Consider the following 26,668-nt stretch of genomic DNA (forward strand, 5'->3'; position numbering starts at 1 on the left):
TGAACTTGTTGCATTTTAGCAAGAAGTGAAATACCAGACTATTATCAGAATGTCTTTACCACTGTTACTGCCTATCAGAGATGCAACTATTAGGCTAACTTGGATCTGATGATCTGTAAAAAGAGAACAAGGAAACTATTAAGCTGAGGCTCACATTCAAGAGTGGAATCATTTATGAATGTTTCTGGGCCTAATTCTTTGCTGAATTATACCCCATGTAACATCGTTGAAGTCAATGGGGTTGCACAGGATTATGCCAGTGGAGTAATTTAGTCCTCTATCTTTGAGCCAAGATACCAAAGGAAACAGTGAACCAATAAAGTAGAGATGAAATGCTGCTGTTAACAGAAGATGCCGCTGTTCTTGGTACAATAGGTTCTTTGTGTCCAACAGTGAATTTTCATGCCTCCCTGGTGTCAAATCCTCCCAGCAGAGCTATAGGTCAGATATGAAATAAATGACTGAAATGATCATTTAGCTCTGTTGTAACATAGAAATATAACCTCTATTGATTTTTTGTGCTCCCAATAGAGATTTAACTATCCCACACACACTATCTGCATTGGTTGCAAGTGATCTCCAAACAGAGACTGGATCCGGCCAAAAAAAAGTTTTTTTGTTATCATTTGAATGTTTTTTAAGTTTTCTGTATCACACATCTAGACACTAGTATCTCAAAACTGACAATGATGATATGCAAAAGGATTAGACCAAAAGATAGCTCAGTGGTTTGAGCATTAGCCTGCTAAACCCAGGGTTGTGAGTTCAATCCTTGAGGGGGCCATTTAAGGATCTGGGGCAAAAATTGGGGATTGGTCCTGCTTTGAGCAGGGGGTTGGACTAGATGATCTCCTGAGGTCCCTTCCAACCCTATGATTCATCTGATTCATCACTTTTCAGCACAAAAAAATTAAAAAACCTAGACTCAGTTGACTGCCTACCATCTTTATGTGGACCTTAGTGATGAGCTAGAAGAGGTAGTAGTCTGTTAACACTATGTAAAGGAAAATTTCTCAGATATCAGATGTGATGGACTGCCTTGAAAAGCACATAAGATGCTGCAAAGAGCTTTCACGTGGAATCTAACTTCCCAGAGACAGCTAACTAGACTTGAACCAATAGAAGTACCAATTACATTATATTTGGTCTATGCTATGTGTGATGTCTAACATTTTTGGAAAATATTATCTGGGGTAATCCACTGGTGACCCTGGTCTTCCAGCACATATATATGTATATGTTCTTTGAATGATATTGTTTCCATTTAAGATTATATTCTATACACATTCTTACAAGGGGGGATGTAAGGAACAAAATCTGTGTTTGCCAACTGCTGTAAGAGACACCGACATAAACACATCCATAAATCTATCCTCAGATGTAGGACTAGCTATTTCTTCACAGAAACCCATTCCACAGCCACAACTACAGGACTCATTTGCAAGTGGCAGATGAAGGAATACTCAAATGAGATCAACTCTCAAGCTCATTGGACTAGATCCTAGACCTGACTGAAGTTTTTTCACTGAAAAGTTTTTTTTGGTTTGTTTCTTTGTTTCATTGTTATCCCCTCCCACATGGGGTTTCATTCAAAAATAGTATTTCTGCCAAAAAAAATATTCAAAACAGTTGCCAAAAAACAAAAATATTCAGTTTTTGTTCTTCAGTTGGTTAACAAAAATACACATTGGTATGGGAAATTTTTGACTAAAGCCATTTTGCTTTCATTTTTCTTGGAATATTTTGCAGGGGAAAAAATAATCTCCTGACTAGTTCTAATAGAGTCACAGAAAATAAGAGAAATCCACTCACTAAAGGACATAGAGAACTATAATAAAGAATTGGCAATGCCTCAGCAAAGAGTCTAGGAAGTTTTTGGTTTTTAAACCAATTTTTGTATTGGCTTGATATCTAATACTATTACATTTTGTTTCAGCTGGCAGGGTTCATCTATGCCTGTTATGTTGTGAAATGTATTACTGAAGAAGAGGACAGCTGTAAGTACTAAAGCTCTATTAATACTAGATGAATTCTTTGTGATATTCTTAACTCTGCTGACACTCTCTGACTGAGCTTCATCCTAAATACTTTGTTATAGGGTCATCAGGAGCATGTCTTCTGTCCCACATACTTGATCTATTAGTAAATATCTAGCAAATCAAGGAAGTGAATAAATTCAACTTTTAAAAAAATTCTTTAGTATTCTGAAAGCATGACTTACCGCCTTTTTTTTCAAACCCCCTTACCTCATCCCCCCCGAATTTGTAAACAACACTTTTTTTAAGACTGTTATTAACTATCGTGATAATAATTGGCTACTGCTGGGGTACATCTCTTCTGTGTTGACTGCAAGGGATTGTAACAGCACTTCTGGCAAGAACTGGCTTTAGATCATTGCAGGAATTTCATTTAAGAGAGGTGAAGCAGTGTTCCTGTTAGGTCCTGCTGCTCCAATGTACAATTAAAAGTAGTGGAAATGTTTACAAAATACCTTTAGGTTTCTCTTACTTACTTGTGTCAATAAAAACCTGTTGAGGAGCATTTACTGTGAATAGAAGCTATGGATCCACGTAATCTCATTTATTGTTTATTTTAACTTTGATTTTGTTTTAAAAAGAGGCACGGTAGTATTTCAGTGCAGTTTGGGATTGACATGCTTCAGAAACAAATATCCGGACCGCATGTAACTTTGATAAAATATACATGAATCCTAGAGACAGAGTTTTCCAACAGGAAGCTTACAGGCTTTTATTTGATTGAGAGCGATGATAAACCTGGTGGGGTTTCCTTTGTATATTTTGCTGTGCAGAAGATAGCTGGAACCCTATAATCTATTGCTTTTGCAGTGCCACTGTGAGCCATCATGGAGATTCAGCTTGTAAGTAAACCTCATTTCCAAGGTCCTAGGGAAGAGATTCATTGCAGCTTTCTCTTGTTTTTGAGGCGGTCAGAGTGGAATATTAATAAAAAGGGCTCTGAGCATGTTTGGTGTGACGGCCTACACCATGAATGTAGTGCCACTTCATGAAACGATGTAGGCATAAGCTCTTTGTCCGGTTGTCTAATTTGATGAGTTGGATAGCAACAGAGCTAGAGGAGAATTAGACCACCCCAAAATGGAATCATATTTAAAACAATTCTGCCTTCTCTTCTAAGAGATTACATTCATTTTCAGTTTTCTGTAATGCTACTGGGCCAAATCGAAGTAAAAACTGAGTAAAGACATCAAGATTTGGCTCACTGAACAGGTGAAGAATTAAATTAAAAACTCAAATGATTTCTCCTGTGGTTTGTAAAATGGTATTTCCTTCTCAAATCTTGTAGAGCTAATATTATACAATTTTTCATTTACTGGGTGAGAGCTACCCAGAGGAAAAGATTTTCATGCTTTTCAGAAGATTTTCTTGTAGATTTCTTGCCTATTTTGGTTCTCTTATAACTTTGCTAGTGTACTGTATGCCATCAGTGTGGTCCTCCAAGTAGGTGCAGCAGCTTTGCACCACACCAGCAGTGGAATCTGGCTAAAGAGTCATCTTATCCAGTTCTGAGAGCACCATCACAGTTCAGGGATGGCCTCAGATATGTAAAGCCAGCATAGAGGCTTCTCTGCCACCATTCCAGCTGGGGCCAGTTTATGAAGCGAGACTGGAGAAATGGGAGTGTGGCTGAGATGCCCCTAGACTACAGTGATCCCCAGCTGTGGTTCTGGTCTTTTTTCATTCTATTAACAGACATCATAAAGCAAAGCAACTTGAGGAAAGTTCTCCCTTATACTATGGGAGCAGTCCTACATACTATGGCTCTTGTTTACAAGATGCTGTTTGGCTGAATATTCGGACAAGTCTGTTGGGTGTGTCCTTTGCCAGTTGGTATAAAAGGGATCTTAGGGTCATAGCAACATGAAAGCCAAGTGATCAAGCTTATGATGGGCGCCTGATTTACTTAACCTGGAGCTTTTGGCCTAACTCTCAGGTTTTTTCAAGTCTTCTGAGGCCCTCACAGTTATGTCCATAATCTCAGGATTTTGGTTGGCCCCTGCCATCAGTGCCATGAGCATGAAAGTGGTGCCAGATAAAAGCAGAGAAAGAATAGAAAGATGAATCTTGCAAGAACAAGATACAAAAAAAAGAACAGTTCTGGACTCCTTGAGCCCCACAATTGTCAAAATTCACTTAAAATGGGGAGAAATTATGTTTCTAATTTAAAACAATGGTAACAACAACAACAACAAAAAAACATAAAGCCTTTTTTTTTTGGTTCAAATGGAGGAAGGAAATTATAGGGGGAAAGTGGAGCATGAGGTGGGCATAGTAGCCAAAAGGAAAAGTCCTGGCTTTTAACTTGCCTAATGCAGGCCAGTATAATGGGCACACTTCTTGTTAATTCCATGTTCTTTTTTATTTGTGGTGTGATGGGAACTGAGGCTGTGGTGAGGCGAAATGTTAGGAGGGGCTGAGAAAATGGGAAAAAGGAAGGAAGGGAAGGAGAAATTGCAGGGAGAAACATCCAGGGCAGGAGGAGTAAGGCTGGCAGCAGGGAGACAGTAGGAGAGTAGGGTGGAAGGCGATGGGGGATAAACAACCAATCAGCAGACAGAAAAGAATGGCCAGTATTCTAATAGTAATAAACACCCTGCTGTCATCCCAAATGTCCCAGGGCTGTGAAGGTGCCTCACCCTCTGCCTTGCTAATGCTACTCTTGGCTGTGGCTGCATAAGCCCCTGTTGCTTCTGTGGGACCTGCTCTGCCTCCTGTTCCATGTCCCCAAGTAGGGAGGGAGACTTGACACTTTGCAGCCTGGTGCTTCCCCACATAGCACCAGCCATCACCGGGGCACCTATGCAGCCGCAGCTACAACCTGAAGCTGACCTCTCCCTTTGTAACACACCCTCAAAGAAGGCAGCGGTAGAACTATTACCTGTCCAGGGTGAATAGTCCTGGAGCACAGGCAGGTCTGCTTTGCACCACCCGGTACTAGCAGGGGTGAATCTAAAATATGGCAACTGTGACGTCTCACCTTACGGTGCCACATCACTGCCTGTTCCTTCTTTTGTTGTTTCAAGGTGAAATGCAAGGCAAAAATGACAGCTTTCCATGCTGAATATCCATCAAGCCAGGCGTTTAGGGATATTTGGCACAGAAATAAGTTCTAAGTAACCTTTTGAAATTTCTTTACTCCCCTCTGTGAAAACCTCTTGGTACTTCCTGATTCACTGATGATATCCCAGAATACAATGTCACAGATACTACAACCCCCATAAATCAATGATATTTGTAATGTTAAAGAATGAGGTGCTCTGGGATACCAACCATGAACTGATAAGTATCATGATGATTTCACATAGGTGGGAAAAGAGAATTTTATTTGGTTAGTTTTAAGAGATGTGATCTTCTGGCTAACGCTCAGGATTGGGAGCTGGCACGCCCGTGTTCTATTTTTGGCTCTGACATAGACTTCTTTGTGACCTTGGGCAAGTTATTTAAATTGTCCATACCCATTTCCAATATTTAAATTAGGGATAATAATAATATAAGTGCTTGGGGTGCTAGGCAACATCATAAAAACAGTTTCTCATTCATTAATAAAAAGAACACCCCAACATAATTACAGACCAGGTGAGTAAAGACAAAACAATAATAATACTAGCATACTTCTCAGGTGTGTTGGCAGGCCTTCATAACTTTGAGCTCTTTGGATGAAATGGCCTATAGAAGTCCAAGGTGTTATTGCATATTCTTTTATTTCTGTGCCGAATGCCTCCCACAGTATGATTAGTGAGGCATTATTGAGAATTAGTACTGTGCCTAAGTCGCTGCTTAAAAAGCTCTAAAAGTACAGTACAAACACAAAGAATCAGAAACATGTAATAAATGTTAAAATGCAAATCTGTCTCTGTTCCTCCCTGCCTCTCTCTCTCTCTCTGATGTTTGTGAATTGGGAGTTTTGAGGCTAGAAGGATAGGAAAAGTCTCCACTGGAACTGTGCCCTCTCCAATTGGACCATTTATCTCAGTATTCATGTTTGTGTTTATATATTTTGCCTCAGGGAGCCATTTTTCAGGGCAGAGTAATACAAAAGAAATCTGCCACCTAAGAACTGAAATATCCTGGAAAGCCTGACTCTTCCATTATTTTGGCCCCATGAATGGCTCTTTGAGGCATTAGAAAAGCTCTCAAAAACCAGTCATAAATACAACTATAAACCAATGCTTGACACACAAAGATGAGAACCCCCATACATGCATGCACCTGTTCTCCCACCTGTTCAACAAGCTGTTTGTGCCTTGTATGAGCAGACTAAGGCTGAGAGGCTAAAGATCTGTTTTGAAATTTGGCAAAGTACTTTGGCCCAACTGTACCCCCAAATTTACAGCCACTGACTGGCTAGAAGCTTTTCTGGGTACTTGTTTCCTTTAGTGCTGTGACTGCTACATAAAGCAAGCGAAGCCAAAGAGAGAGAGGGGGAAAGCAATGGGATGTTTTCCAGCTGTCAGGATGCTAACACACAGAATGGAGCTTCTGAAATCCCATGACACTGTCTGACACATTTCATCCTAAAACAAGCTGGCTTGGGACACCAAACTACCATCACGAGCAATGAGCATATAGGAAATGTACTGAGAAGTCTTTTCAGCATCAGCCTTTTGAAAGTAACAATAGCCGCTTCCCACTTCATTGCTTTCAGTTGTGTTCTATCCTTAGAAGTGGCCTTGAATAAAAACAGAGAGGGTTGGCTTTTACTGTCTCATTCCCCCAGCAGTGAAAAGTAAACACTCTGAATCCCACAAGGTTTGGCCACTTGTTCTAAAGTACACACTGGAAACATCTAGGAAGCAGCCGTAACTGCCGGAGGGGGAGTATTTAAATAGCAGATAGAAAAACAAAAACTCGTTGTGTTTGACATGTAAATTGAACTACACTATCCAGGTGCTCACAGGACCTACACAGACATTACGCAGCCTTAGCTATGATCAGCTGGCACTGTGTTGCAGAGAGAGAAACAAAGTGAAAGCTCAGAGGAGGAGCAAGTTTGTTTAAATAATAGCGAGTAATTAGGCTGAAGACAAAATCAGCGATGGCATTTTATAATTACAATTAATTTAGAGGTTAATTTCCTTTGGTGCTAAAATCTTATTTAAAACATTTACCAGGAAAGGAAATTAGGATGTTACTATCAAGATGCACAGAGTGCTTCTGGGAATCCATGCCTATTATCACTAGAAAATTAGGTGAGGTTCAAAGTGGGAATTTCAATTCATTTGAGTGTATAATAGATGGTGGTCAGGACCTTGAGTCAGACGGGTTGGTTAGGGTAGACTGTAAGATTTGCATTTTCTTTGTTTTCGGGATTAATTGCAAATGCTTCCAACAAAAGGGCTGGGTTTATACGTGAACAAGCCTAACATGAAAGGAAAATTGGCTATGGATTGCTGCCTTCATAACTAATGAAGTTTATGTTAAAGGAGTCCCTAAGAGACTGGGATGTGGTATGAAACAAAATATATAAATAAATAAAATCATTGGGGGGGGGGGCAGGACATGGTGCTGTCTCTGGCTTCATAGATGTTAATTTCCCTCCTTCCAATTTCACTCTCTTGCCTGCCCCTCCCCCCACATCCCTCACTGCTTCCTATGGGGATTATCAAGCTCGAGTTTCAAAAATATCTAAAGAACATAACATTAGTGCTTGAAGGAAGTGACATTTCCATTTTGGTGGCTCATCACGATGGAATACTGTTTAATAAAATCAATGCATCATAGTAGCCAAGGGATGTATCTGCCTTACATTATTGTATTTTTTTCATTCATCATCCATTGCTGAATCTTATTAAATGAAAAGTGTTTTTAAATAAGGCTGCTTAAAATATTATATTGATTCCACTAGTATAAAAAGCAACCTTAGAAGCAAATTGCACTAGAAAAGATGCAGGAAGCACACAAAATTAATCTCCTTTCTATAAAAAGAGATGAATTTTACACCCAAACCCTTTCAAAAATCTTACTCTGCTACTCACAGAGTAATTGTCCTTGGAGGAGAAACTCAAGACAGGAGATCAAGATAATAATGCCCTTCACAATTTTATCAAGTCTGTAACAGAAATGGGTTAGTAACAAAGAAGTTTTGCAGTTCCGACTAGAAGTTATGGGTGGTTTTGAGAGACACTCAGGTTATAACTATGCATCATATACAGATTTACATCATACTGGATGCTATACAGTATTTCTCTAACAGCAGATACTTTGACGTCTAGTCTTAATTCAAACTGCTGTGTTTAAAGAGACTTTGAGTTGTGCCTACATTGACTGGACTACCTACTGAGAATGCGCATATATGATTAACTCAATGCAATGTATAGTTTGTCACAACTGCTCCAAACAAGTTCAGCTGAAAAGCATTGTCACTCATTTGTCTGGCACTCTTTAAAGCAGGTTTGATATGAACAGCTAAGCTCCAAAATCCCTTGTTTGGGGGCCCAAAGCTATTGAGCTGTACCTTTCAAGGTGTGTCTGCTCATTGCACTGTCTGGCATTCTGGTATTCCATCCAATTTTGTGTTTTCCCCATTGTAGGAGTCAAACTGGATTTTTTGTAGTGTCCTGGGTGTTCCTAGACCCTATCTGACACATATCTTTGTGCTACATTTTCTCTAGACCATTAGTATGTCACCCCCTAAAGGTTTCCTCATTTCTTATTACTTTTGCCTGTTCCTTTTAAATTTTTGGATGGCTCTTCATTAATCTTGCCTTGTTAGTCTTCACACATTCAGGGCCCAGTTCTCCTCTTTGTTACACTTATTAATTCTTATTATACTTACTTATTTGTATAGTATCATTTCTCATTTGCTACTGAGATGTCAGTTCCTGCTTCCGATTGTCCCATGATGCCTGCCTCCATCTTCCACCTTTCTCCCTGCTGCCTCTCACACTTGAGAGGAGCTCCCCATAAACATCCACAAAACTAACTTGTTATCCTCCTTGTAAACCTTCCTTAAAATTCTCCTCTGCAGTTAGGCCTACAAAAATCTTGACATCCGTTACGCTCTTGATGTGCAGAGACCACAGCCCATCATGCTGACCAATATTGTTTCTGTGTACTCTCCCATGTGGCTTTATCCATCTCTTGTCTTATATTTAGATTGTAAAATTTTTGGGGCAGGGACTGTCTTTTTTTGTTCCATGTTTATACAGTGCCTAGCACAATGGAGCCCTGGGCCAGGATTGGGGCTCCTAGGTGCTACAATAATATAAATAATAAATAATAATTGTGGTAGCATGGCCCCAGTCTGCTTTTCCTGATCACTAGCTTAGCCCTTGTGATGAGATGGTCTATAGCAAATTCCTCCTAAGAACTCCTTTTATTAATATTTAACTTGCATTACCTCTAGATGGCACTGGGCAAAACCTATGGAATCCTTAGCTAATTTAGAAATATTTTATCAATTTAAAAATATCTCAAGGACGTTTAGGAAATGTTCGCATGCACAAAAATTGGAGAGCAAATGGAAACTGTTCTGGGAGGCCCAGGCCTATCTGAAATATACTTAAAGGGAAAACATAAAATATATTTTTTAAATTATTTTAGCGGGAGTGGGAACATTTAACAGAATGGAGGAAGGAGCTTGCTTAGGATGTGCGGACACAAAATTCTGACAATCTGGTTTTGCTGATTTTAGCTTATACCAGATGGAGTGATGGAAGAGCTGGCCAGGGATCAGCAGGGCTCAGAGAGGGCCCTGCAGGGAATTATCTCAAGAACAAATTATGTGGTATAAGGATCTGCTGGAAAACCTGGAAAATCATGAGCTACCAGAAGGGACTGCCAAAGAGAACAGTTTCCATTGCTGTGAAAGGGAATGGAATTGCAATGATGAGAGCACATCAAAACCAAAGCAGAGAAATATGGCTAGAGGATTTCCTTCTGCTAACCCTTTGGAACTCTTATGTAGTTTCAGTCTTTTGCTATGTCTCACTGGTAATGGCACAGCTTCACAAACTGGCAGATACGTTCTTTGTCCCTGCCACTTTTCTGCTATCCACTTCTGTGGGTCTTAATTGCTATATCCACAAGACAAAGCCTATGGCATTTGATTATCATTGTAAACAAACTTTATTGAAGATTTGTATTAGAGCAAACCTCTGCCTATCTGCTGAACAGTGTGTAACTGTACAGCAGATAGGCATGCTTACAGTATACAAAGGGTAAGGCTAGGGTAGATTTGGCAGGCGGTGAGTATCATGCCATCACAAGACAGCTTAGCAGGAGGCCAGACGGCAATGGTAGCCTGTAAGAGCATGAGGCTCTTCCTCCTAGCTTATAGATTTTCTTTATTTTTTTTAAGGCAGACTTCTGGTTTTCTGCTTTAATTTCAAATTTAATAAAATTAGCCCTAATTTCACGCCCTTAATCGTTTCTAAATTGTGTCAAGGTTTGTAAAATTCAGCGTTTTTGCACAGCTCTCGACTACATCTGGCATTTTGTTCTAGTCTGGATAGGTTTTTATACCACCCTCATCACCATGGTATCTGAGAGCCTTCCAGTAGTGCACTGAGTAACAGGACTGACATTTGTCACGTGTGGTCCATTCTCTTGCAGCGTCTCTCCAGGGGGAGAATTGTGTGTACAGTGGAGTATTTTGTTTTCATAAGAATGATTGTTTTTAACTTGTATGGCTATTTCCCAGCCCACTCTTCCCCTCTCCTCCTCTCAAGAGTCTGTATCCTTTCATATTTAATCTGTACTGATGTTTACATCCCAACTAAATTTTGATGACTGCCATAATGTCAGTGTTATTTCTATCGGCGCATGCCCCTAACTGTGCTTGTTAAACTTGTTGGGTCAGATCCTAAGCTGGTATACGTTGCCATAGCTCTACTGAAGCCATTTGTATTTGCTGGAGGGGGATGTCCGATTGCCTGATTTTTCTTTTAATATTCTTCCCTATTTTCTGCATGAGCATCACTTTGCTATATTATACCACGTTATTTCCTGCCTACTTATCTATCTGCTTATTTCTTTGTTCCTCCCTGCTGATCTTGGTAGAAACTCCCCACTCTTTTATATAAACAGGTCCCCTTCTGTTCAGGTATACACATCCTAGCTTAATAGGCTCTTTGCACACCAACAAATGTCCAACAACTGAAGTTGAATACCGAATTCAGACATACAATCCCATCCTACAGACTAAGACAAATTCAAAGCTCCTATTGACTTCAATGGGAGTTTTGACTATGTGCCAGGTCCTTAGTGGGTGTATTAATAGAAAATATGTCCATTATTTTGAACCATAACCAATTTTAATTACATGACTTCCCCAGTTATGTCCTAAAAAGAGTTTATGGTGCTTTTGTAAACCTGACCTTATAACCAAGGAGCCAGTTAGTATCAGCAAGGCAAGAAAGATTCAGACTCACAAAATGGAAGTGAGCTATTCATTGTTAAATGTTCCATTACCAGATTTCAGACAAGCCTCTCAGTATATCTCATCTGTTGATATGGTATGTGAGTAGGATTGTATGTGTGTGTGTTTATGAAGGCAAAACATGATTAAAGACCTGAGTTTGGTAATGATGATATACAAGATAAAAGTAAAATATAGTAGGCAAAAATGTGTTTGATGGATAAGGTTAGGAATTGAAAATCTGTAATGATTCAGCTAATGAGGCTTATTTTATTCATCTCACGTTACTGCTGCCAGGAGTGTATCCGTGGTATGACACTTTTAGTGACCTTTCAGGCACAGCCAGGATAAAACGCCCAGCAGAAAGGGCAGCATTTTGCATACTTTGAGGAACTAACTCAAAATCCACAGGGAGCTTTTAGCATCGTCTAGGCACCACAGGCTCTGCAGCGCTAACTGAGATGCTGCCACGATGAAGAAAATGTGCTGCAAAGAAATTACAGACATTCTCTGCATCAAAGTTAATCCCCTGTTACCCACCCTTCCTAGTTCACTTGCAGCACTGTTGTTATATGTAAGGAGCCATTGTATCCCTTTAACAAGGTCACAATCATATTCTCTCCCCTACCGTCATCTGGATATATAAGTGGGGAGCCTGTACTGTCTGCTTAAAACAGAGCTGTCTCCATAGACCCATCTTGTTTATATCACATTGTAATCTGGCCTGTTTACACACTGAGTTTCCTTTGTGCAACCGGGCAAAAGACAGGGACACACAGCCATGCAGAGATAATAGGCACTTTTTTTTTTCCTGAGCCCACACAAACTCCTTTTATTGCTGGGAATTTATTTCGGAACATTTTGGTTTAGCTTTCTGGGAAAGGACCTAGAAACTCCCTCAGGATATTTCTTCTTGTGTCTTCAAAACAGAGCATCCCTACCTGTGACATTAGAGTCATTTTGTCATTTCTTACAGGGTACAACTTTATGTTACACCATACCTCTGAAAAGACACACACACTATATAGGGGGACAGGTCCCCCCAGCTGACTTAAATTGGCATAGATCTGTTGAAGCTAGTGGAGCTATGCTGATTTATACCAGCGGACAATCTAGCCCAGACAGCTTGTTTTCTGAATTCTGTGTTCAGAAGGTCAAGGCCGAAGAAAAGAACATTTATACAAAAAGCAATTCACTACAAGACATACCAGCAAAGGCCTGTGTCACCCTTATCTTTGAATGTATCTGTATTTGAATAAGAGCTCATTCATGTCCTCCTTAAATCTCAATCCTGTGTTTATTACATGTGTGTCTTCCCATGGAAATAATTGTGATGTCACAAAGGGAGGAGGAATATATTCACTGTGCAAGGGCTGCATCTAGGAACCTCATTTGTAGTGTACCGAGTTAATGGCTGCAGTATATGGAACTGATGTAAGGGAAGTGCAGATGTGTGCCTTAACAGGTGTTAGTAGGAAGTCACATGTACATAAGGTGCACTATATATAAATTGGAGGGGCTAGAATAGAAGACAGGGCAGTGTGAACATAGAGCTCTGTAATCCACACTAAAATCCATTTAAGTTGAAGTAGGTATAGTCTTTGTTATTCCTTTTTGCAGTACAAATGGTCTTAATTATGGGCCAGATGGGGCTAGCTCTGCTCATGCTGAATAGCACCTCACTTAATAAGTAGTCTCATTAATTTCAGTGGGATTACTTACATTCTAGTCTATACTGGTTCTTATTCTACCCCCATCACCATAGTATCTAAGTGCATTAAACAATGCGACTAACATCTGTGACATGTAGTTCATCCTCGCTCTCATCCTCTCACCAAAAGAAGAATTGTGAATGCAATGGAGTGTTTTGTTTTGATAGGGATATGGGTGTTGGCTTGGGGGGGAGTTGTTGCTGTGTTTTGTTTTTTAATGTACATACTATTATGTGTTTATGTTGGAGAAGGCAAAGTGAAGAAGTTTGCCTTGCTCTCGAAGTGGAAGATGGTGAGGTTTGAGATAGTCCTTAGTTCTTGGGGAAGTTCATTCCACTGTCTTGGACCAGCCCCCAAGAAAGTTCTATCCCTTGTACAGATGAGCTTTACCCTTATGGATGAAAGCACCATTGTGCCAGAGGAGCAAAGTTGTCGACCAAGGCCTTTGTTCCAGAGCTTTAAGTGATCTTTTAGATACACTGGGCCAAGACCATTGGGTACGTAGAAGATAAGGCTCAAGACCTTGAACTTGACTCAATATTCTATGGCAGGGATCCGCAACCTTTGTCACACAGCCCGCCAGAGAAAGCCTCTGATGGGCCAGGCCGGTTTGTTTACCTGCTGTGTCTGCAGGTTCAGCAGATTGCAGCTCCCACTGGCCATGGTTCACCGCCCCAGGCCAATGGGGGCTGCAGGAAGGGCGGCCAGCACATCCCTCGGCCCGCCCCGCTTTTGCAGCCCCCATTGGCCTGAAACGGCGAACCACGGCCAGTGGGAGCTGCGATCGGGAGAACCTGCGGACGCAGCAAGTAAACAAACTGGCCTGGCACACCAGGGGCTTTCCCTGGTGGGCCACGGGTCAAAGGTTGCCGATCTCTGTTCTGTGGGAAGCCAGCATAGAGAATAAACAACAGGCTTGATGTGTTCACAGTAGCCTGTGTTGCTAAGGAGATGTGCTGTAGTGTTCTGTACTAGTTGGAATTTCCTAAGAGCTGGTGGCTTCGTGCCCAGGTCCTGCATGGATAGAGGTGAGGGTATGGCCCTACGAAAAGGATAGAGTTTTTGGAAAGTGAATATGTGTATGTTTAAGTATGATTATATGTGAATGTTTATCCTAGAGTGAAAGCTCTTCATAATGATGTGTTGTGAGATCCAGTATTTAAGCTGTCCACTGTGAAAGATCTCAAATACAGATTTGTGAATTATAAAAGGAATGACATGTGAACTCTAATTTTATTATTGTATTCATATCAGAAAGGACTTTCCTGTATTAGAGAGTAATTTGCTACTTTCTGGTGCATACAGATACCTTCAGAATCACAGTTTGCTCAGGGACATCCCAGTACCTAGGGGAAATACAGTTTCAGAGCTGAACTTTACAGCTTTGGCTTCTCTCTTGCTAAGTAACATCAAAATGGTGTACACTAGAGCTAGGTAAAATTTTTCGGCTGAAACTTATTTTGCTGAAAAATGAAGATTTGGGTCAAACCATTTCATGAATTCATGTAGATTTTGGTGAATTGTTTCAGTTGAAATGAAAAAAATTGGAAATGGTAAAATAGTTAATCTAAATGTCAAATCTTTCTGATTTTTCAGGCGAGATTCACAAGAGGATTTAGGCTCCGTTAACAAAATGACAATGATGGGAAGTGTCCCCTTTTTACCTAATAGCTCAGTGGCTAGGGCACCCACTTGGGATGTAGGAGACACAGGTTCAAATCCCCACTCTGGAACAGGGTCTAACCACCAGGCTATAGGCTATTCTGTGGTGGGTATCTCTCAATCTCTCCTGTTGAAGAGGAGCAGCTGTGTTAGTCTGTATCCACAAAAAGAAAAGGAGTACTTGTGGCACCTTAGAGACTAACAAATTTATTTGAGCGTAAGCTTTTGTGAGCTACAGCTCACTTCATCGGATGCATCCGATGAAGTGAGCTGTAGCTCACGAAAGCTTATGCTCAAATTAATTTGTTAGTCTCTAAGGTGCCACAAGTACTCTTTTTCTTTCTCCTGTTGAGGTAGATCCAGTTATTCATGTCATGTCCATTGGCCAAACCAGACAGTCTCTACGCAAAAGAATAAATGGACACAAATCTGACATCAGGAATCATAACATTCAAAAACCGGTAGGAGAACACTTCAACCTCTCTGGTCACTCAATAAAAGACTTAAGGGTGATAATTCTGCAACAGAAAAGCTTCAAAAACAGACTCCAATGAGAAACTGCTGAGCTGGAATTAATATGCAAACTAGGTACCATTAACTTGGGTTTGAATAGAGACTGGGAGTGGCTGGGTCATTACCCATATTGAATCTATTTCCCCATGTTAAGTATCCTCCCACCTTCTTGTCAACTGTCTAAATGGGCCATCTTGATTATCACTACAAAAGTTTTTTTTCTCCTGCTGCTAATAGCTCATGTTAGTTAATTAGCCTCTTACAGTTTGTATGGCAAATTCCACCTTCTCTGTATGTATATATATATCTTCTTACTATATGTTCCATTCAATGCACCGGATGAAGTGGGCTGGAGCCCACGAAAGCTTATGTTCCAATAAATTTGTTAGTCTCTAAGATGCCACAAGTACTCCTGGTTTTTTATGCCACTCTGGTGTACAATATGTAGGTTAGAATATTTCATGGAGATAGCATCCAAATATATATGAGGACTACAGTTAAGGAAGACACAAAGACATCATATTTCACCATTTAAAAGAAAGCACTTGAGTATGGGAAACTGGGAGTTTCTGACTCGGATGTGACTGTATTGTCCCAGAAATTATATAAATAAACATAGGTAGGCAGTGGTATGAGTTAGAAAATAACCCCCACTCATAGACCTCCACTGTATTTGGAGTATCCTTAGATCTGTGAAGTCCCATCTCCAATGCTCAGATAAATTGTTCTAAGCCTCTGTCTCTGCATTTCAACCCAAATGTCAAAGTATGGAATCAGAGCAACTTCTGTCTCTCAAACAGAATAGGATCAATATGCTTTCTCCGCTAGATCACTGAACCACAGTATGTCAGTGAGCTTGACACAATAATAACAGTCAGTTGCATTGCATCCATACCAATAAATAAATGGTTTGCAGCATTTGTAATATCCAGATAAAATGTAATTTTATACTCCAATAAGGTGGTCTGCTTGAGAAAAGAGTGATGCATAATTCTCTCTGGTGTAGATGGATTTTATAAATCCCTCATTGTCTGCATCTGAAGACACTGCCTCTCCCATTGACCCCCCACCCACCCTCTATACAATGAGTCACTCTAATTTTAGTAGATAGATTATTCGGGGGTCTGTCCAAAGTAATTTGTGTGGAAGCTTGTTCTGGAATGATAGTGCCTATCTCTTCTGAAAAGATGTTGCTAATGAAAGCAATTTTCCCCTCTTTCAGTTGATTTCATAGGTGGATTTGACTCTTACGGCTATCAAGGCCCACAGAAGACATCGCATTTACAGCTACAGCCCATGTATATGTAAGTACTTAACTTCTGAGATATTCTATGGAGTGCTAGGCAGATATTAAAGGATTATTAAACTGAAAGATTACATGTCTTAAAAATTCAGGATAGGCAAAAGCCTTTCTTGATAGACCGAATTCAAGTTCTGCACTTAACCACTAACATTATCCTTCTCCTGCAACATAATGATTTCTTGTGGTGGGATCCCATGTGTCACATTTGTTTTAATAAGACGGACCTCCTGACATGGATTTTTACTAACCCTCCCTCAGGCAGACTGAGACTCATTCTATACTACAGTCTACACAAAACTCCTGGTGTAGACAGTGCTATGTCGAAAGGAGGGTTTCTCCCATCGACATAGCTACCACCTCTCAGGGAGGTGGATTAACTACACCAATGGGAGAAGCTCTCCCATTGGCGTACGTAGTATCTTCACTAAGTGCTACAGTGCACCAATTCAGTGCTATATGTGTAGACAAGTCCTGAGTAAAATCTAACTAAGGATGTGGCCCAGTGATTTTAGCTAGGTTTATCGGAGGTTTAGAAACATATTATGCAGAAAACATAGTTAGCATTTCTCTTATTAGAGCATCTATTCTTTGAGGTGTCCCTCTACTTCCCTTGCTCTCCTCATTTCTGTTTTCTGTATTTTACTGGCATGTTGCTTTTGAAATCAGTTTAACTAGGATGGTATATTTTGACTATACTGTGTCAGTGACAGTTCCCTCCACTGCCTAGAAATACAAGCTGATACATTTTGGGTTTGAGTGGAAAAGAAAATGTCAGCAAAAGCACAAGACTGGGGCAGATTTACGCTGAAGTCCTTGCTCATCCTTAGACTGCAACATGGCAATGATTTACAAACATCACCTGTACTAGTGCCAAAGAGAAAGCAAGTCACAGATTCATTACTGCCCAGGTGAATCTTGCCTCACTGCAGTGCAAAGGTGTAACTTTGGGGTTTTGTTTAATATCACAAGCTTATTAGGTGAAAGTATGGGATGTGATGACTTGAAAAAGGGCATCATTTCCTTTGTCCCTTTTCTCTTCCAATCATTTGTACTGAAGGAGAGAACTAAACATAACTAGGCGACATCAATTCAACCCTAGTATCCATTCAAACTTTAATGGAAACATTTAACTAAACCATGTAATTACTTTTAAAAAAGGAAATCTGCTGATGAATGAGCAGCCGTTATTATTTATGTGGATCTGGTATTTACTCCTTTACTGGTTGTGGACCTCAAACTGGGAGAATGCTCAGGACTTGGCCCTTTGTGAAGCATGCTAGTTTCTGGGGGGATTTTAACAGTCTTAAATTACAATAGTGCATAGCTCCCATTCCAGCCCAGCTTCAGTTCTCCATCTGTATGTGCTCAAATAAAGATTTTTCACCTGCACTTTTGGCATCATGTTGTACATTTAGAAAACGTTATTTCCTTCCTTGTACTCTGTGTGGCTCATAGGTACTTAGAACAATTCTAATCCTGTTTCTTTCTCGGTGTACTATACATTGTCATCAACATATGGAGCCCTCTAGCTGAGATATTATCCCATTCTCTTTATGCTCTCAGTGTTTCTTCTTCACGAGTAGCTGATTGCATTTACAGAGCCTGCTAACACTGAGTGGAGGGAACACTGGAGCTTTGAAAAGAGAAGCCAATATAAATTGTAAAGCATGTAGCTGAGACAAGGAAACCTGTGATGAACCTTTAAAACTGAATTCTGTTTTATGGCAGTACTGCTTTCTTGCTAGAATGTAGGGGATTTCTTTGCACTAAAAGACAAAAATCAGTAAGTAAGTTGATGTTGTTTCAAATAAACCCAGAGAAGGCATATTGTCATGTCCCAGGGACAGACAAACAAAGACATGTAATGTTTCCCTCTCACTGTACAGTATTTGATCAAGGTTCTATAGAATTTCTACCCACAATGTTTAACCATCTTCGACTGCATGTGGCAACAGCCTTGTACTGCATACTGCAGAGGCAGGCCAGGAGCACACACACGTATCCTGGAGCAATGCCTTGCCTTCAGCTCTGTTAACGTGGGCAGATCATTAGATAGTGGAGTGACAAATTCAAATTTCAGTTTAAACAAATTGCAGTTTGACTAGGTTGTAGCACTTTTTAAGACAATACTTAGTGGAAATTGCATCCCTGAAATGATAACAGAAGACTACATTAGGTTGCTTTAAAGCTTTATTGTATCTTTCGTTTCCCCATGGCTCTTGTCTACTGGAGAACAGCAATATTAACCCCATAGGATTCAAAGGAAAAGTAATTTTAAAATAGCTAGACTTCACACTACCATATGTGGCCAAGAAGATTTCTGTGTTTTACAAACAATCAACACCCCTCAGGTGTTACTCAGGACCCCTGTGAAGTAGGTAAAGGATATGCACATATTGCTAAATATGCTGTCAGCCAAATACAACCATCTCTGGGTTGGAATGTAGCAGCTGTTTAACAGTACACAGAAACACGACACAAGGGTGCAGGAAGAAACATGAAAAAGATTAGTGAGTTCAGTTGAAACTGCAGGGGAGAATTTAGAAAGGCTGAAAGTAATTGCTCAACTCAGAATGTGGTTTGCCAGTGAGGTTACTATGCAGATCAAATTCTGACTTGGGCAATTACATTCCCCTGGCCTAAACTGAAATCATGCACAAACCATGGGCTCATTATTGACCACAACTGATCAAGACCTAAATTTTGTAACTTATATCACAGTTCCCCTTAACACCATGTTGGGTTCTAGGCTCAGCACTGAACTAGAGGAAAGAGCACCACCTTTTGAATCAGCAACAGCACTTCCAGCAGCATTGAGCACTTCCTTGGAGGTCCCCTATCCATCCCAGTGCTGCTTAGTTTCTGAAATCTTCCAGGATCACAGCACAAGGCGGTATGTTTTCTGGACATATATGGTTAATCAAATCCCACTCTTCAAAGTATGTATAATTTCATCACTTGCAGGAATTAGCTAAATACATTGGACTAGATTAATCCAGTTTGAGGAAATCTTCAGGTTGTGCAGAGCTGCTTTAGAAACTCCGACATCATCCACCTTCCTGGCCTCCAATTGCAAGGAAGGTTCCTAGTAGAGAGGGAGTATGGCTTGGGCATTCCTACATCCGTGCTCCCAGACTGCTTAAATAAACCCTTGGAGCTATGGACAGCCTGACCAAAATTAAAGCATTATGCCAGGCAGCAAGGGCGCATAAAGGTGACTTAAAGCCACCTATGCCGTCTCCTTTCTCCATTCTTGCACTGAATGCAGCTCAGCTGGACCTGAGGATATGCACCATTGTGTCTATGCAGAGAGAGAAGAGAGGTGCCCTTCCTCTGTAGTACTAGGTATCAGAGGCAGATAATATTGGTTTGTTATTTATGTTGTAGTAGCACTTATTGGCTCCAATCAGGGTGGGGGTCCAGTTGTATTAGGCACTGTGCAAAAGCAAAGGAGGACATAGTTTCTTCTCTGACAATATAAACGTTCAGTGATCTAATCTGAGTATGGCTGCTCCTGTGTGATGCCCATAAAGCTTGTTGAATTGTGGATTACAGCACGGATTTCAATAATGACTGCAGAGATTCATCCCCACATATTTAACGTTTTTTGGTCATGTAAGGAAACCTCCCAAGTCTTAGTTACACCTGTGCAGTTCCAAGGTATTTGTTAGACTTCACCAGCAAGTTGTTCACAGGAACCGATTGATTTTGTGGATTCTGGTGGGAGAATTCCATCAACCCGAATTTTTATTTGTATTCTAAATATCTATTATGTTTATTATTTAAATGCCAGTAATGAGCTTCATGCTGCACAAGACACAAAACACAGGCAGTTTTGTACAAATCATTTTCCTTTCCTTCCTTCCTAGTCATACTCGTTTACAAACTGTCTGACCATAGAAATAGACTATAAAAGCTGCCAAAAAACATGTAGTCTAAATAGAATCAAACAGCGCTGGTGTTCAAATCCATCCTTCCCAGGCTCACACGTCTGATACCCTACAAAACAGCTTCATGGCATTCTGTGTTGAAGATGCCAGTGCCCACTTTCAGACAATAGTACAGGAGTGTGCTCACAGGCTTTGCATGATCAGATGAGGAAAATAAATGGCCAAAAAATGGAAGAACTGGCATGGAAGGCAAACTGAACACTAGGAGTTGCTCGGTGGCACTGGAATTAGTGCCAGTGAAATCCAAAAAAATTAGGGCTGTCGATTAATCGCAATTAACTCATTCGATTAACTCAAAAAAATTAATTGTGATTAAAAAAATTAATCGTGATTAATCACAGTTTTAATTGCACTGTTAAATAATAGAATACCAATTGAAATGTATTAAATATTTTGAATGTTTTTCTACATTTTCATATATATTGTATTGTGTTGAAATTGAAATCAAAGTGTATGTTATTTTAGATTACAGATATTTGCACTATAAAAATGATAAACAAAAGAAATAATATTTTTCAATTCACCTCATACAAGTACTGTAGAGCAACCTCTTTGTCATGAAAGTGCAACTCACAAATGTAGATTTTTTTTTTGTTACATAACTGCACTCAAAAACAAAACAATGTAAAACTTCAGAGCCTACAAGTCCACTCAGTCCTACTTCTTGTTCGGCCAATCACTAAGACAAACAAGTTTGTTTACATTTACAGGAAATAATGCTGCCTTCTTCTTATTTACAATGTCACCAGAAAGTGAGATATATGTTGATGATGCTCATTACAAAAATAATGCATTAATTACATTTGTGACTGAACTCCTTGGGGTAGAAGTGTATGTCCCCTGCTCTGTTTTACCTGAATTCTGCCATATATTTCATGTTATAGCAGTCTCAGATGATGACCCAGCACATGTTGTTGTTCATTTTAAGAACACTTTCGCTGCATGTGAGGTTTAAGAATCTAAGTGTCTTCCAAAATCTGAGAGGGACGAGGTGTGGAGCATGCTTTCAGAAGTCTTAAAAGAGCATCAATCCAATGCGGAAACTACAGAACCCGAACCACCAAAAATAAAATCAACCTTCTGCTGGTGGCATCTGACTCAGATAATGAAAACGAACATGTGTCGGTCTGCACTGCTTTGGATTGTTATTGAGCAGAACCCGTCATCAGCATGGACGCATGTCCCCTGGAATGGTGGTTGAAGCACGAAGGGACATATGAATCTTTAGTGCATCTGGCACTTAAATATCTTGAGACTCCATCTACAACAGTGCCATGAGAACACTTGTTCTCACTTTCAAGTGACTTTGTAAACAAGAGGCAGGCAGTATTATCTCCTGCAAATGTAAACAAACTTTTTCGTCTGAGCAATTAGCTGAACAAGAAGTAGGACTGAGTGGACAGCAGGCGCTAAAATTTTACATTGTTTTATTTTTGAATGCAGGGGGTTTTTTGTACATAATTCTACATTTGTAAGTTCAACTTTCATGATAAAGAGATTGCACTACAGTACTTGTATTAGGTAAATTGCAAAATACTATTTCTTTTGGTTTTTTACAGTGCAAATACTTGTAATCAAAAATAAATGTACAGTGAGCACTGTACACTTTGTATTCTGTGTTGTAATTGAAATCCATATATTTGAAAATTTAGAAAACATCCAAAAATATTTAAATAAATGGTATTCTATTATTGTTTAACAGTGCGATTAATCGCGTGATTAATCGCGATTAATTTTTTTAATCGTTTGACAGCCCTAAAAAAATACTTTGAGTTCTGGAACAGGATTCTGCACTGTGTGATCGTTGCCCTGGGAGAGCGTCGGGGGGTGGGCGATGCAAATAGAAAGTAAATTGAAAAAGAGAGATTTTCCCTGTGTTGTTCACAATAAACATGTTTGTTCAAGAAAAGAAGAGATGAAACAAAAAAAACCCCTGTCTGATGCTGAAGCCTAATGCACTGGAGAAATTGTTCCTTAAGTAAAGATTTCCTTGTCATTCTATGAGGTCTGTGAGCCTTTGAGTTATCTGTCATGTATATGCTACACAGAAATATTTGTAGGCTTTGCTTTTTGGGTACATGCAGTTTACTTTATGGAGGGACTTGAGCTATGAAATTCAGATCAGGATCTAAATATCCCCAAAGAATGAGGAAGTTTGGATCCAGTGACCCAGTTTGGTCCATCTCTAGTTTGTTTGACCTCCTTCCCCGTTTCCACATTTCCTCTGCCTGCTGAAATTGCATAATCACTCTGCCTGTATGGTCTCCTATCCTAATGCTGCATCTACATGTCCAGGTGACTGAATACTAATTTCACATACATTAGATCAAAGAACTAAAGTACATTGTGCCATTTTGCCATTCACATTGTCTGAAGGTCAGATGTAAGTAAGGCATAGGCCTAATCGGCAGAATAGGGCCCTGATATGTAGCAGGCATCATAATGCCCAATTCATCACAGTGATATGAATATGCTACGATGTGATTGTCTCTTTCAGCTGAAATACCTTAATTAGGACTTATATTTGAGTAATTTAAACAATACGAGCAAAGTTGCACTCAAGTAAACTACCATTGAACACCTGTATAGCAACTGGTACCAATACAGGTTTAGCCATAGGACTCTTACTAAAGTCAGCAGGAGCTGTGTAGCTAAAACCTTGCACAATTGCTTTGCTGAGGTAGCCATAGGTGACTTAACTATGCAGCTGCTTTTCAGCCATTCTGTTTTATGTACCAAACTGTTCCTTTTTCTAAAGGCAGCTGCATTTTGCTGGATTACTGTTGTTCAGGTCATCCTCCAGGTTACACATGGTCAGCAGCCTCAGAGGATTGCATAATTAAATATTGCTCCTACCCAGAATCAAGGTTTTGGGGACCTCCATCAAATACCTTGATAATATTTTAAAAGATGCTAAAGAGATTATTTGAGCAAATCACTTGCCTGTCCTTTCTTTCTGTGCACACACATATGCAATCTGTCTGACCTACAAATGGGGTATTAAGGCAGAGGAAGTGATCTCTTGTTTCCAGGAGGTTGTTTTGGAGAGGCTAGTTGCACATGTTTGCAGTCTTGTGGGTGCCTGAAGTGAAGGGAGGTGATGCATCAATCCATCTGTTAGTTGATTACAAATGTCTTTTTCTCCCGTGTCTCTCTTTTAGGTCAAAATGAACAAGGTGACTTCTGTGTGGGGGCTGAAGGACCTTTCAAAAAACTTGTTTCCGAATGGCCCCCTGTGTTCTACAAACAGCAAAAAAACAACCTTTGTGTTAAAAAAAAAAAAAGAGCATACGTTGAGACAGAGAAACAAAAGGTGCATTCGACCTCTCTTTCCAACAGGTACAGACAGAGATGCACATTACCCCCTTCTTGGATTTCCTGAATACACAAAAACAACTGCCAGGCCTTTGGAAGGTTCAAAAGGAGAAGCATTGGTGCCATCTGCTGGCTATTACCTGTGTTTACTACCTTCATTCCTACTTATTTGAGTTATGAAATTATTTCATTCAATTAAGTTCTTTCTGAGACCACTTGCACCAAGTCTCCTTAGTCATTATATTATTTTAAAAAATACCGTGATGACCTTGTAACAGAAGCCAATAGACAGCAAGTTGTTTGCCCTAAAGGCTGTACAGTACATACTTGCCTTAACCCAACTAAGTTGCACATCACAGAAACTCAGTGCAGGCTTACTGAAGTGACTTCCTTTAGATTCAACCTGCTGCTGTTAATTCTGAAAGATTAGTTTTTTGTGTCAGGGAATAAGGCTCTGTTGCTCAGCAGCTCCAGAGTGACAGCGTACGAAAACTGCCAGCTGTCAGAGAAGTGCTTTACTAATGAGCCTCCACAATGGTCAAGAAAACAAACAGTTTATAATGCTTAAAAGAGAAATAGATCTCTGGGGTTGGGAAATGTGTAAAGGGAATCCCTCCTTAAACCAATAACTGAACCTACTGGAAATAAACAACAGAAACAGTGTTTCATAACCCCACTGTTTTTATTTATCACACTGTAGGTGCTTTTATAACTAACTCTAAATATGTCTTTTACTAACTCCAGAGACATCTGCAGATTTCTAGCAACAGAGGCCAACTGAATATGTATTAGCTACGTTTACTCTTTTATATCTAATTTCAACTGAAAATCCTATGTAAGGGAGCATTCTTTTTTCTAATTGCACCGGAAGGGATCTAACTTCTTTTGTTTGTTTTGGTTGACATAGAGTGGGGAGGGACTAGCTGCATTGGTGAAATATTGGAGATCTTTTTGTGGTATATTTGGGGATCCGTTGTGTGTTAGAATGTGTATTTTATCTTCCTGTAAAATTGTGGCTGAGAAAACCTGTGCTGTTATGTAGTTGGCAACAAGATGCCTTTGGGGATTTTACTAGTAGGTCAATGTGTTTGACATATTCTGAACTCATAGGAACGTTTGTTTTGTTCTGAATTTGATCTGTATTTTCAAGCACTTAGGCAGCTTTCATTAGGAAAGAAATATTTTGCTCAGGCTTTTCAGGAACTTGAATTGTCATTCTTTCTTTGTTCAGAAACTGCATAGACAAATGCACACACCTGCCGCACACCCAAGCCACATGTCCTTGAGGGCCTGACTGGTCAGTGCTTGGAAAGGTGCAAGTCATCACAAAGCGACTCTATTCCTAGCTTGCCAAACTCTCACAGTCTCTGTGGCTTATCGGTTCTGATGCCCTGTGCACTAACTCTACTTATCCATTGCTATAGAAATTGGCACCCTTCGCTGTGTGTGCATGAATGTAATGTGTCACAAACAATAAATCTGGACAATGACAGTGGAACAAGCATTCCCCACTGACAATAAGATAAAAGACAGATTTAGGAACTCTACTTACATTAATTCTGTAAGATTTTCTATATATGTGTGTGTGTGTGTGTGTGTGCATGTATGTATGTATATATAATACACACCTACATATATTGAGGAAAGATGCATAATGTTCTGGCTTGAACATGAGGCTAAGAGCCAGGAATTCCTGAGTTCCTGATAAGCTATGGGACCATAAACAAGTCACTTAGGCCCTGAACCAGCAAACCCCTTAAAAACATGCTTAACGTCTTTGGCTGAATTGGTGTCTTCTTCAAAACTTTTCCTAGGTGGCTGCCTAAATTTTGAGCCCTTAAATCGATATTTAGTAGAGCTGGCTGGAAATGGAATATCCATTCTATGGCAAATTCCGACAGTTCAAACTTTTTTTCCATTCTGAATCAGAAAAAAAAGCTGAAATTTCTTGCAAAACAAAATATCTGACAAATTTTGAGTTGAGGTCATTGCAACATGTTGTTGCTGTTGAATCATTTCGTTTTGATCATGTTGATTTATTTCCTTTTGACTTTTATATTTGATTAAAAATTAAATGTTTATATATGCATATAAATTAAATATAAAAGTCCAGATGAAATTAATCAAAATGTCTAAACAAAACGAGAAAGTCAAAACAATTCATTTTCATTTCTTCCAGTCAAAAATATTGTTCCAATGAAACATTTTGATTTTAACACAGCTGCATTTTTCATTTACATTTTTTTTTACCAGCTCTAGTATTTAGGCACCTAAATAGTGGCCTGATTTTCAAGGATAATGAGCAGTCATGTCTTGCATTGACTTTCCATTCACATTGAATGGGAGCTATTGTGCTCTGCACCTTTGAAAGTCAGGCAATTTATTTAGGTGCCTCAGCATGGATTTAGGGGTCTAACTTTAGGCACCCAGGTTAGAAAAGTTTGTCCTTAACATCTCTCTGTTTCAGTTCCCCCAACTATAAAATGTGAATAATAATAACTACCTCACATAGTGGTTGTGAGGATTAATTAATGTTTGTGCAGTGCTTAGAATTACTATGTAAGTGCTAAGTATTATAAATAATGTGTGTATATTTATATATTGCATATGTACACACATATGTATACATACACTCAAGTATATAGAGATATATACACATATATAAAATAGTCATTCATATTCCTGCTTAAGTTGCAGTGAAAGCACTGGTATTTCAGGACTGTTGACTACTACGCTAAAGGATGATGTTTTGGAAGCAGTTTGGAGCACAGTAGTGTGAGAATATCTGGAATGACATTTTTGATTTGTACAGCTAT

The 26,668-nt window shown here is 39.6% G+C and overlaps 1 protein-coding gene across 3 annotated transcripts in view; it reads left to right on the forward strand.

Annotated features, from left to right (window-relative positions):
- The window catches only part of NKAIN2 (sodium/potassium transporting ATPase interacting 2), a 792,430-nt gene extending 766,531 nt beyond the window's left edge, over positions 1-25,899 (forward strand). Inside the window, exons 5-8 of one of the 3 annotated variants that reach the window (XM_073337203.2) lie at positions 1,937-1,997; positions 16,507-16,588; positions 19,337-19,480; positions 23,699-25,899. In XM_073337203.2, the coding sequence (XP_073193304.1) occupies positions 1,937-1,997; positions 16,507-16,588; positions 19,337-19,480; positions 23,699-23,708 (297 nt within the window). In that variant the 3' untranslated portion in view covers positions 23,709-25,899. The remainder of the gene's footprint in view (positions 1-1,936; positions 1,998-16,506; positions 16,589-19,336; positions 19,481-23,698) is intronic. The other 2 variants (XM_073337205.2, XM_073337206.2) reach the window with 2 other exon arrangements.
- The last annotated feature ends 769 nt before the right edge of the window (positions 25,900-26,668 follow it).

Source organism: Lepidochelys kempii, chromosome 3 (assembly GCF_965140285.1).
Source record: "Lepidochelys kempii isolate rLepKem1 chromosome 3, rLepKem1.hap1, whole genome shotgun sequence".
Taxonomy (NCBI): Eukaryota; Metazoa; Chordata; order Testudines; family Cheloniidae; genus Lepidochelys; species Lepidochelys kempii.